Source organism: Amia ocellicauda, chromosome 14 (assembly GCF_036373705.1).
Source record: "Amia ocellicauda isolate fAmiCal2 chromosome 14, fAmiCal2.hap1, whole genome shotgun sequence".
Taxonomy (NCBI): domain Eukaryota; kingdom Metazoa; phylum Chordata; class Actinopteri; order Amiiformes; family Amiidae; genus Amia; species Amia ocellicauda.
This window is the reverse complement of record NC_089863.1, coordinates 16435562-16448544: the sequence shown is the minus strand read 5'-3', so window position 1 is coordinate 16448544 and position 12983 is coordinate 16435562. Positions and strand designations below refer to the sequence as shown.

Genomic DNA, 12983 nt, shown 5'->3' with positions numbered 1-12983 from the left:
AAGATAAGAAAGTTTACAGACGAGAGGAGGCCATTTGAACCTTCATGCTCGTTTCAGACCTGCCAACCCTGTACATTTTTTTTGAGTACCACATCAGCGACGTAAGCTAAAGTCACTTAAAACCTGTCAACCAGAAAACAATATGCATATACTTCAGATAATAACTCCTTTATTACTTTGTTTTTATGTTAACCCAGTGTCCTGGTATCAGGATAGTGCACCCTGATAGGCTTATTGAGTGACTTTCTCTGTCAATGTGAAGATCAGCTGAGAGTGACATCACAATAGACATTAGAGTTAATAAGCATACATTCAAGCAAATTAAAATATTCTTCACATGTTTTTTTCATTCAGATTACATTGGGAATTCCTTGCTCAGCGGACGGTTACTGGACAAAATATCAGAATATCGAGGTAAATATAGGTTAAGTTTATTAAAATACACAAATCATTTCCCAATGGCAACAAAAACCTCTCGATGTGGGTGAAAACGTTTGAAAGATGTCCTTTGAAAAATCTCCCATTTTCAGATTGTATTTGTTTTTTTCAGGGCTGTTGATTATTGAGCGGAGGGGACAGCCAATACAACCAGGCTAAAGTTAACATATGGCAAAGTCAACAGTGCTGTGATCAGACACCATTAAAAAGGTCTGAATGCTTTTGTCCACCGGGGTATAGGCCTACATGCCATCGGCTACCAACAGCTGAAGACAAGGGAACTATAGTAGCAGCAAAGATGAGAAAGTTTACAAATGAGAGGCGGCCATGCGGCCTATTAGACAGTTTATCTTGGGCTGGGATGGGTGACACGCATCTCTGTCGTTATCTACACAGACTTGTAGCAAAATAAAGCCCATCAGACTATTATTCCACAGGTATAAAAGTATTTACAGCTTATTCACACGATATTCATAGTAATAAGAACGTTATTAACATGATGATTTCCTAAATAAACAAAGGTGTTTCGACACGGTCAGAAACCCGTGAGGCTGCAGAGCTGAACTAATAACTGAATTAATAAAAGACACTTATTTTACAACATATATATAGAAGCGCAGGAGCCACAGAACCGACATTAAGCTCGCTTTCTTATAGAGACACTGCACAATTATTGTAAATGTGTTAGACAAATACAACATATATGTCTCCTAAATAATAACATGGACAACAAACTAACTGGCTCGTACACTATAAACACAGCAATACACTGGAAACTGATCTGATCTTGTTATTGACACTAACGCTATTGCTTTAAACAGTTATTTCAGAAGTAACCATAGCAGTAGCGATAATAATAATAATAATAATAATAATAATAATAATAATAATAATAATAATGATTTTCTGATTAATGTCCAGTTCCAATCTCACTAAATACACACTATAGAGAGTATCAGAGTGTAAACAGAAGATTATCTGTGTGTTCAGTGTATCAGCTGTCAGACTGGCTTCAGTCTCTGATCTGTTTCATCTACAGAGACAACAGGAGGCAGAATTACAAGGTCTCTGTTACTATCCCAAGTGAAGAAGAATGGATAGATCTTCTCTCCCTCAGTGAACTGCATGTCAGTGAAGGTGTAGATATGAGTCCTGGACTCCACTCTGTAAAAGGAGACCTGCCTCTCCTCGATATCCACACACACCCCCAGCTTCCTGGGCAGCAGACTCTGAGGGAGGAGGGTCTCAGGGTCAGTGAGAGTAGAGAGAGAAGACGACCAACATTTCAGACCCCAGTAGCCCTGCTGGGGAGTGAAGCGGAGCCCTTGTCTCCTCTGCGCAGACTCTCTGGTGACTCCTATTCTACACCTTCCATTCACCTCCACCACCCAGTAGTGTCTCCCTGAGGTGAAGCTCTCTCTGCTTACAACACAGGACCAGCGATTAAATCTCTGTGGATTCTCAGGGAGACGCTGTCTGTCTCCCCATCTCACTCTCTTCCCATCCTCAGACAGGGTCAGGTCACAGTGTGCTGTATCAGGGTCCAGAGTCACGTCAGCTGTGGGAAAACAATAGAAAACACTGGGAGTACAGACACAATTCAAGCACACTGTGCTTTTAAAGCTGCTTCTGCTCTGTGAACAACCTAAACACAGACATGAGCTGTGTGTGCTGCTCCTGCAAGGGCTCTGAGCGGCTCTACAGCACTGTCTCAGTGACAGGGGGTCAGTGAGGATTATTAAGGGCTCTGAGCGACTCTACAGCACTGTCTCAGTGACAGGAGGTCAGTGAGGATTATTAAGGGCTCTGAGCGGCTCTACAGCACTGTCTCAGTGACAGGGCGTCAGTGAGGATTATTAAGGGGGGTATTAATGAAGGGAGACCTCTGCTAGAGAGAGAGGGAAACTACAGTCTGTCCATTCATTTAGCAAGGCAACATGTTCAAAATCATCCAAACAGTATTGCTTGATAAATTATTAACCTAACCTAACCTAGTCTATTTCCTCACTAGAGTGAAGACTGTGCAGTGCTTGTGTGCTGTACTGAGGTGTGCAGCTCTACTCTTATTGATCCATTAATAAACACACTCTCAGTGACTCTGCTGAAGCTCCACTGAAGACTCTGTCAAGTTGCGTCACACAGGGAGCAGCTCCCTTTAAACCCCCTCTGCCTTCATCTCTCTCTGTGCCCAGTGTAGGAGTGTGAGAGAGTGTGGACTGATTAAAACAATATGACTTGCTAATGTTTTGAAGAGAGATCACACAATTATACACTTCAATTCAGTACAGAGAGGGGAGTTCAGGCAGTGGGAGAGACAAGTCTTCAGTGGGGCTTCAACAGAGCAGAGTCGGTGGAGATGTGTTGATGTATTAATCAGTAAAAGGAGAGCTGCACAACGTCATACAGCACACAATCACGACACGCATCTCAGTGCTAATAAGGAAACAGAGTTTTGTGTTTATAGTTTAGGAAATTCTATTCAGTTGTCCTTTCAAATTCACATTTCATTGTTACTCTGAATGAACCAAGATTTTGTGTCTTTCACTGGCCTATTGCCTGTGAGAGTCTATTAGAGCAGAAACACATGAGCTCATATTGTACCAGTGCAGGGGGGGCAGTGGGACTCCAGGACTCTGACAGTGGGGGGGTTGGAGAGATTGGCTGAGGGGTAAAGCTTGGTTTGGGAAAACCGGTTTGCATCAGATATCCTCATTCAGGATCTAATTTTAGTTTTTAAAATGTCATGAATCCTGCAACTGATTGTGTTGTACTTCTTTATTCATGAACTGCACATCTTATTTCAGTTTTCATCCTCTTTCTGCTTGTTTTCCTCTCCCTCTCTCTCTCTCTCTTTGCCTCTTTTCTAATGTTTCCTCCCTTCTCTCTCTCGTCTCTAAACTCTACTCTGCAATAGAATAGAATAAAAAAAGCACTAAAGAAAATATATTCAAATGCAATCCATAAAGATGGGAAAGTTAACACTGCTTTAATATTTACTGTCATCCTTATAAGAAAAGATAAAGCTCTAAAATCAAAGCTTGTTAATGAGTAAAAAGGCTTCTCTTTTTAACCCCCATCCCAGACCACAAGTTCAACACCCTCTTAATATTTGCAAGATAGTAAATGTGCAATAATCCATAAAACTGCATTTTCTATAAATATGTAAAAGCTGTTTCACAGAAAACTGCATGGAAAAAGAGGGGGAGGGGGAGAAGAGCAGGCTGCTGACTAAGTGGTGTGCAAGACAATGCCAAAGAGAAAGGGGTTCATTAATGAAAGTTTAAATCATATTCTCAGTTTGGGAATGAAGTAACGACCGGGCAAAATCATGATCAGGGTAGAGAAAAGGATGACAGTGCTGATGAAGTTACAAGACTAGGCGGGACGACTGGGGCAACTGCTTCATTCAGCCACACCTTGGTGACACTAGAACTTCATCAGCAGACAGACCTACCTGCTGCGCTGCACAGCCACTGCATTTCTGGAACAGAGACACAGACAGGATTAACTGTCAATCTGCACTGCGCTCCACACAGTAACAGTGACAAATCTGCTCTCAGTCAGTAGATGTGGATTTCACACAGTGTACAGACCTGACTTAGGGGCAATGCTCTGTTCTCCTGGAAAGACAGAAGGAGAGATCATTACTGGACCTGTATCATATTTGGCTGTTTGTCACCAGTTTAGTGTTGAAGGAAAATTAGAGCTATTAAAGGGACAATATACGGTCTCTAATTTCATGGAGCTCCATTTATACTGAAAGCCGTTCTTTCATGCAGAACTTTATTTACACATCTTAATATTCTTACTGCCTGTATCAATGACAGCCCCGATTCTGAGGTAACCCACCCCCCCAGTGGATGTATCCACTGTTTGCCATTGGCCCTTCCCTTAGACACTCTGTCCTATTGACTGAAGCACACTTACCCCAGACTCTGCTCAGCAAAGGAATAGCTGCAAATAACATGTAGACATTAATAACACATAACCCATTCATTATATCAAGTACTTATATGTGTTTAATGTTTCACTACTTATATCATGGCATACATATCAGCACACACCAAAAAACATTACTCTTAAATACTTTAAAAATGACCTTTCATATTTGCTCTGTTTTAACTTTCATATGAAGAATAAATAACAGTTACTTCTCAGCTTCAAAGGCAACTTATGTCTGAAATATATTTAAGTATTCTTTCTTTCACACATTTAAAAATCTATCTCTTTATACTTTCAAAATGTATCAATGTATTTGATTGGATATCTTACCATGTTGCCGTATATATTTATACAACATCCTTCATTTTGTATTTTTTCTGAGTGGAAGTGTGTGTGGAAAATGTCAGACCATTTCTAAACTGTCACTGAGCAAATGTAAGATATGTAAGTATTCATGCACTGTTAAATTAAAGACAAACATTCATTTTAATTAATCTAAATGTTCTTCCTTACCTTTAGATTCACACAGTCTCTCCTTGTCTGTAGGGAAATATAAAAAGTGTCAATAGTCAATAGCAGTGCTGACAGACTCCTGAATTTCTATGGTCATATAAAATACACGGAAGAGTCACACTGCACTGCAACACAAAATACAGTATTGGTGGGAAATAACTAGTTAACTAGTGCATGTGCCTACAATTGACCTCTGCACCCCAACAACTATTATTATTAACTGTTTTCCTGCAATCGTCACCTGTAGATGAACTGTAGTGTGAATCTTAACCCTTAATCAGAGGTGTTTAAATTGTGTGAAATATAAGTTATAACATTGCTGGCAACTGTCCTGTGTTTGTGAAACACTTGCAGCACCAAAGAGCCCTGCAGAGGTTATTGTGTGGATACACACTGGAGAACACTGTAATGATGGGCTGATGTCATTAATAAGTAACATATCTAGAGTCCTGAGTCAGTTGCAGAGAGCAGTGCTGTGGATGGAGGGGTTAGTTCTGTGTCTGTAGGAACAATCTGCAGTTTTCCTGCAGCTACTGTCCTGCTGGCTGTACACTGCGTCATGTGTTCAGGAGTTGGGCGCACTATCTATGTAACTCATGAAATGCCACACAAGCATCCAGACACTCACTGTCCATTCGTCTCCACTGGATCAGCAGAAACCCAGCTGCTGCCACAGTGAGAGCGACCATTAGGAATAAAGACACCATCCACCCAGAGGGGTCAGGGAAGAAGTCCCCTGGAGAACAGAACAGCAGCATCAACACACAGGAACTGACACACAGCTCCTCTATTAGTCTCCTGCATCTGATGTAATGAAGCCGCTACACTGCACTATTCACACACAGTGGGGGTCAGTTAATCTCTCGAAAGTTTCAATCAAGTTAGACTCAGCTAGATTCCTGCATTTGAAGAAATGAATCCGCTACACTGCACTGCACTATTCACACAGACTGGAAGATGTGATTGTCTTCTGTAAGAAAGGAGATCAGGGAAGCCAAGGTTTAACTGTTAAAACCCTCTCTGAATTCCCAGCATGTTATTATCATTGAGAAATCCTCATGTGTGATGGTGTACACTCACACAGCTCGTCACAAGCCAATATAGATAGCAACCACAGCTTTAAAATAAATACATTGAGAACTTACCTGCAAACGAAGGATTGACAGCTCGCTTCACAGTAACACAACTGAAGAACTTGTAAATATGTATACTGTTTATTTTTGCATGTTATTATTGGAAAGGAAAAAGAGCTAACAGGAAAACCTGAGGTAACATCAGTGACTTTAAGGATAAAGAAGCAGAAAGTGGACGGCCGTCGCTCTGTTTCTCTAATCAACGACTCCGTCTATCCTCATTCACACCAGTGTGAGGCTACAGTCCCTTTACCCAACCAAAATAAATAAGAGATCCTGTGTAGGTTTTAAGTTAGATTTTAGATAATACAAATAATAATAATTGATTCAGTTGAATTTCTGAATGTATGTCCAATGAGATTGTTCTGTTAGATTGTACCAGTGGAAGTTGGCACTGTAAATAACAGCACTTTATTTTATTTGTATTCGTGGACTTTTGACTTTGTTGCTGCCTGGCCCAGAGGCAGACCATCATCTGGACCACTCGGACGAGGAGCTGATGCCAGAAACGTGACACTATGATTACTAATGTACGTGATGTCCATATAAACTGGATGATATTTTAAATTTGTAAATATTCATTAATAGTGATGAAGTGTGAAGATGTTCTAGTTTTGGACACTGTATCTTTAAGCAACAGAAATGTAATAAATAACCAGCTAAAGAGAGACACAAATGGAATGAAATTTGAAATATGAACAGAAACCCTTGTCCATTGCAAACAATAAAGGCAGACAAGAGGCAAAAACTAAAAAATAGAAAATTATCTTTTATGTCTAAAAGGACTTTTTACAACAAAATGTGCTAAAATATTTAGGATTTCTTCACAAAAGTAAAAAATGAAGACAACTAAATATTGTTTCTTAATTTTTCAATGCATACTCTGATGACAAATGTGGGTTCAACCACAAATATTCAGTATGTCCTGTTTATATTTATTACTCACTGGTTATGTGGAGTTGTGGTTCCCAGTCTGCTTCAGGTACTGTACTTCTCACCAGGCAGGTGAAGACATTGGACTCCTGTCTGACTGGGATGGAGCTGCTGACAGTGAGATGCCCCTGACTGTCCCTCTCCAGTCGTGTCCTGGACAGTGTTGTGACGTCGTGTCCGTCCCTGTCTGTCCAGATCACTGCAGGCTCAGGGTACCGATCTGACCTGCACTCCAGCCGGGTCTGACCTCCTTCAGAGTGGAGGGACACTGAGGACTGGCCTGTCAACAATAACAACAGTTTGATGAGTGTCTCAAACCTTAAACAGAATTCTTGTTCCCCTAAAAGTCATTCAACACTTTGATCAAATATTTACATGATTTTTACAGAAAGTTAAACACAGAACAGTTTTTTTCAGAGTGGAGGGACACTGAGGGCCGGCCTATCAACAGGTACAACAGTTTCCATGAACCTCAGGCAGATTACTTGTATCTTTCATTCTGTAAGTTGTTAGACATTTTGAAAATACACAGATCAGCCATAACATTATGACCACTGGCAGGTGAAGTGAATAACACTGATCATCTCATTATCATGGCACCTGTCAGTCGGTGGGATATATTAGGCAGCAAGTGAACATTTTGTCCTCAAAGTTGATGTGTTAGAAGCAGGAAAAATGGGCAAGCGTAAGGATCTGAGCAGACGAGCTACAGATGTCCAACAGACGAGCTACTGTAGCTCAAAGTGCTGAAAAAGTTAATGCTGGTTCTGATAGAAAGGTGTCAGACACACAGTGCATCGCAGTTTGTTGCGTATGGGGCTGCGTAGCCGCAGACCAGTCAGGGTGCCCATGCTGACCCCTGTCCACTGCCGAAAGTGCCTACAATGGGCACGTGAGCATCAGAACTGGACCATGGAGCAATGGAAGAAGGTGGCCTGGTCTGATGAATCACGAGTTCAAGGTGTCAACTTGGCCTCCAAATTCCCCAGATCTCAATCCAATCGAGCATCTGTGGGATGTGCTGGACAGACAAGTCCGATCCATGGAGGCCCCACCTCGCAACTTACTTGACTTCTGCTGCTTACTTGACTTCTGCTGCTAATGTCTTGGTGCCAGATAACACAGCACACCTTCAGAGGTCTAGTGGAGTCCATGCCTTGAAGGGTCAGGGCTGTTTTGCTGGCAAAAGGGGGACCTACACAATATTAGGCAGGTGGTCATAATGTTATGGCTGATTGGTGTATATTCACATGATTTTTAAACTATGGGAAGTAAAACACAATTGTTTCAGTGTTGGTGTCACGGTCTCCCCTGTTTCTACCTTAGTTCACCAACAGAGGTCTCCCTCTCCCGAATACTAGTTTAGTGCTTCTCCTTTCCTTCGTCCAGTCAAACCAGTCTTTCCACATTCTTCCCTACCAGGTGCACCTGTTCTGTCCTCCTCTCCTATCATTGGTCAATCCTTCATTTACCTTGTTCAATCCCCCTCTCCTTCACAGTACTTAAACTCCTCTGTTTCCTAGATTCATCATGAAGTCTTGCATTCTCTCCTGGATAATTTTAAGCCTTGTTTCTTGATTGCCTTCCCGTGTATTTTTGACCTCTTGCTTCCTTCTCTCGTTTACCCCTTTTGGATCTCCCTACTAGCCTGTTCGCTTGATCATTTGACCTGGATTGTCCCTGTTTATGCTCTCTCGTTTTGCCCTTATTGGATTACCTGCTTCAACTCTAAAGCCTGCACTTGGATCCTATCCTTTGGTCCTAGAGGATGTCACAGTTGGGCTCTTTCAAAGGAAGTGAAACAATTTAAGACATCAAGTTTCAGAAAACATCTTGAATATGACGATAAAATGAAAGCTATTAATTTTAAACACTGTGATCAGATCAACAGCTGTGGAGTAAATTGGACTCAACAACATTGTTTTAGGGTGACACTATGAAACAAATAGTTATTAAAAATAATAAAAAACATACTTTTTCACTTATAAAACACTGTCACTATTTTTTTGAAAAATATTGAAATACTTTATTCAAAAAATAACCTTTGTAGATATTATTTGTTAGAATATATTTTTCTATGGGAAATTTTATACCATCTGGTTTGGAAGAGGAAACAGACTTCCTCCCTTTTATCTACACTGAGGGAAAAAAGTACTTGATCCCCTGCTGATTTTATACGTTTGCCCACTGACAAAGAAATGATCAGTCTATAATTTTAATGGTAGGTGTATTTTAACAGTGAGAGACAGAATAACAGCAAAGAAATCCAGAAAAACGCATTTCAAAAAAGTTATAAATTGATTTGCATGTTAATGAGGGAAATAAGTATTTGATCCCCTATCAATCAGCAAGATTTCTGGCTCCCAGGTGTCTTTCATACAGGTAACAAGCTGAGATTAGGAGCACTCTCTTAAAGGGACTCTCCTAATCTCAGCTCGTTACCTGTATAAAAGACACCTGTCCACAGAAGCAATCAATCAATCAGAGTCCAAACTCTCCACCATGGCCAAGACCAAAGAGCTGTCCAAGGATGTCAGGGACAAGATTGTAGACCTACACAAGGCTGGAATGGGCTACAAGACCATCGCCAAGCAGCTTGGTGAGAAGGTGACAACAGTTGGTGCGATTATTCGCAAATGGAAGAAACAAAAAATAACTGTCAGTCTCCCTCGGTCTGGGGCTCCATGGAAGATCTCACCTTGTGGAGTTTCAATGATCATGAGAACGGTGAGGAATCAGCCCAGAGCTACACGGGAGGATCTTGTTAATGATCTCAAGGCAGCTGGGACCATAGTTACCAAGAAAACAATTGGTAACACACTATGCCGTGAAGGACTGAAATCCTGCAGCGCCTGCAAGGCCCCCCTGTTCAAGAAAGCACATGTACAGGCCCGTCTGAAGTTTGCCAACATCTGAATGATTCAGAGGAGAAATAGGTGAAAGTGTTGTGGTCAGATGAGACCAAAATCGAGCTCTTTGGCATCAACTCAACTCGCCGTGTTTGGAGGAGGAGGAATGACCTCAAGAACACCATCCCCACCGTCAAACATGGAGGTGGAAACATTATGCTTTGGGGGTGTTTTTCTGCTAAGGGGACAGGACAACTGCACCGCATCAAAGGGACGATGGACGGGGCCATGTACCGTCAAATCTTGGGTGAGAACCTCCTTCCCTCAGCCAGGGCATTGAAAATGGGTTGTGGATGGGTATTCCAGCATGACAATAACCCAAAACACACAGCCAAGGCAACAAAGGAGTGGCTCAAGAAGAAGCACATTAAGGTCCTGGATTGGCCTAGCCAGTCTCCAGACCTTAATTCCATAGAAAATCTGTGGAGGGAGCTGAAGGTTCGAGTTGCCAAATGTCAGCCTTGAAACCTTAATGACTTGGAGAGGATCTGCAAAGAGGAGTGGGACAAAATCCCTCCTGAGATGTGTGCAAACCTGTTGGCCAGCTACAAGAAACGTCTGACCTCTGTGATTGCCAACAAGGGTTTTGCCACCAAGTACTAAGTCGAAGGGGTCAAATACTTATTTCCCTCATTAACATGCAAATCAATTCATAACTTGAAATGTGTTTTTCTGGATTTTTTTGTTGTTATTCTGTCTCTCACTATTAAAATACACTACCATTAAAATTATAGACTGATAATTTCTTTGTCAGTGGGCAAACATACAAAATCAGCAGGGGATCAAATACTTTTTTCCCCCACTGTAAGTTCACTGGTAGCCCTGGTAGCCCTGGTAGCCCTGGTAACCCTATCTTTATGACCAGAGACCAAAAGGGACCTGTCCTCTGATTGATTGGCTCCTAGCCAAATTCGAAATGACCCCCACTTCTAGATTACTTTATCATAAGGCACCCAAGTCATGGTGGTGGCAAAATGCTATTGGTTGGAAGGAAACCTTATAAAAGGGAAAACAAAGAGAATTTCAGTTGGGTATTATCTGTTTCTTACTGTAATCCAGCAGAAGCTTAAAATTGCTTATTTTCAGTAATATAATTGAATGATATTAGTTTCCTATTTTTGTCAAAATAAATGATTATTGCACATCTGTGACTTGACCGCATCTTCCCTCTAAAAATAATCTTAAAAAAGAAACCAATTGATTTTGAGTTTTCAGTTTATTTATTTACTATTTATTTAGATTGACTGAAAAACCAAGCATCTCAAAATTCTCTTACACCTTTTAAAACTGACTAGAATTAAAATGGAAATATTACAGGAGAAAGAAACTGAAAGCCTAAAATACAAAAAAGAAAAGAAATACAGAAGTTCAAGCTACGGTATTGTTAAAGTTTGAGCACAAACACTGATGCTGTCCTGCTCAGGCTGTGACAGCTGCTGTATTGAGGTGATGATCAGTGTGAAACTGGAAAAACTCACCTCTGACAGCCACATCAATAAGAGCGTCTTCTTCCCACCGTTCAGAATACACTGCACATCTGTACTGTCCATCATCAGAGCCGCGCACATCCTTCAGTCTCAGGGACACGTTGCCTTTCCTGAACTCCTCTGGGAAAAGCTCAGCCCTGCCCTTGTAGGACTGCATCTGATTAGCAAAGTCATACCGGCCATACAGATATAAACAGACAGGGACTGTGTAATCCTCTCTGAACCACCTGATCTCCAGGCCCTCAGCGCTGATGTTGGGTGAGAGGTAACAGGGCAGAACAGCGTCTTCTCCAGGGGAAACAGCAATGGGGTAACGTGGACCAAGAACCTCAAACCTCTCTGGAGAGACAAATAACACACAGTTGGCCGGAGTCTCCTTCTGGCATACAAACCAACATGCAGAGATAAGAAATGGCTCTAAGACAATCCTGCAAAAAGCACCATAATAAATGCAGATGTCAGTTATAATATGAAACTATGAGATGAGATGTATAGAGAAAATAATCAGACTAAATTCAAGGCATATTGGGATTCACTTCAGAAGCTGAGAAAAGGTTCTGGAGGAAGGGAATTTGGGCTGAACTTCAGTCCACAGTACTGAGATACGAGGAAGCAAAATAAAAAGCAGGCATTCCCACACTACTCCATTGCTGTGTCGGCTCTCACTGGTGTGAGCTGTGCAGTGACTGTGTCTCTGGTGCAGAAGCTGAAGCTGAGCTGCGCTGGGCTGCTGTGCTGTGTTGAAGCCCTGCTGTTGAGTGTCTGAGCTCAGTTCATTATGGAGAATAAAAGTGTCCTCACTGTACCTGATCCTGACACTGAGGTCTGCTGGAGCAGCAGGACAATCACACAGAGCCACTCTGATCGGTCAGACTTCATCCCTGGGACAGACAGACAGCCTCGCAGGCCAATCCCAGCTGGAGAGCAGTGTCTCAGAGAGCCCTGTACTCAGGTGAAGAAGAACTAAGGAAACAGCAAAGTAGAAAATGATAAACTTTATATTGCAATAAATAACATGGCAATGGGATCCTGAATGTAGCAGTTTTCTCAACATGTATATGTAACATTTAAACGTAAAACTATTCTACTTAATGATAAGAAGACACTTCTTACAGATTTTACTTAGAGGCCTTATTTCAGAGTGAGAGCCCCACCCCTCTTCAGTCAGTGAGGCCCACAGCTTGTGGTGAAATCTTCACTGGGACTCTGCTCACCTGGTTTAAGAAGATCCCAGTGACTCCAGTCCTCAGCCCAGTCCTTCTGGAACAGACTTGCACAATTAAGCACTATACTGGTATTGCTAAATCCAGACACCAGGATTGCTCTGCTGAGAAAACTGTCACTAGTAGAAGACAACGACTCTGTTTAGGCCTCCATCTTTTCAGCTGTACCTTGACCTTCTACTTTCACTTTACCTGAGGTCACCTGTTCAGGTAATAAAGCACTATGAACACAGAACACCTACTGATAACAAGTGTCCTTGAGCCACAAAGCAGCACTTCAGTAAACTAGTGGGAGTGACTAGGATGAGCAACACTGGATACAGGATAAGAGCAAAGGAAACTTTTGGGGTTAAACATTTGCAGATCAAAACACAAATGGACCGACGTTGGGCATCAGGAAGGGAG

At 41.7% G+C, this 12983-nt stretch overlaps 1 protein-coding gene across 1 annotated transcript; it reads right to left on the bottom strand.

The window, feature by feature from the left end:
- Window positions 1-415: 415 nt before the first annotated feature.
- LOC136767819 (butyrophilin subfamily 1 member A1-like) lies at window positions 416-12314 on the bottom strand. Its single transcript, XM_066721833.1, has 9 exons — window positions 12162-12314; window positions 11347-11694; window positions 6973-7239; window positions 5522-5629; window positions 4894-4920; window positions 4366-4392; window positions 4032-4058; window positions 3893-3919; window positions 416-1996 (listed from the first exon to the last, which is right to left on the bottom strand). Exons 1-9 carry the CDS (start codon window positions 12232-12234, stop codon window positions 1440-1442), a joined length of 1461 nt encoding a protein of 486 aa, XP_066577930.1. The 5' UTR covers window positions 12235-12314; the 3' UTR covers window positions 416-1439.
- Between the last annotated feature and the right edge of the window lie 669 nt (window positions 12315-12983).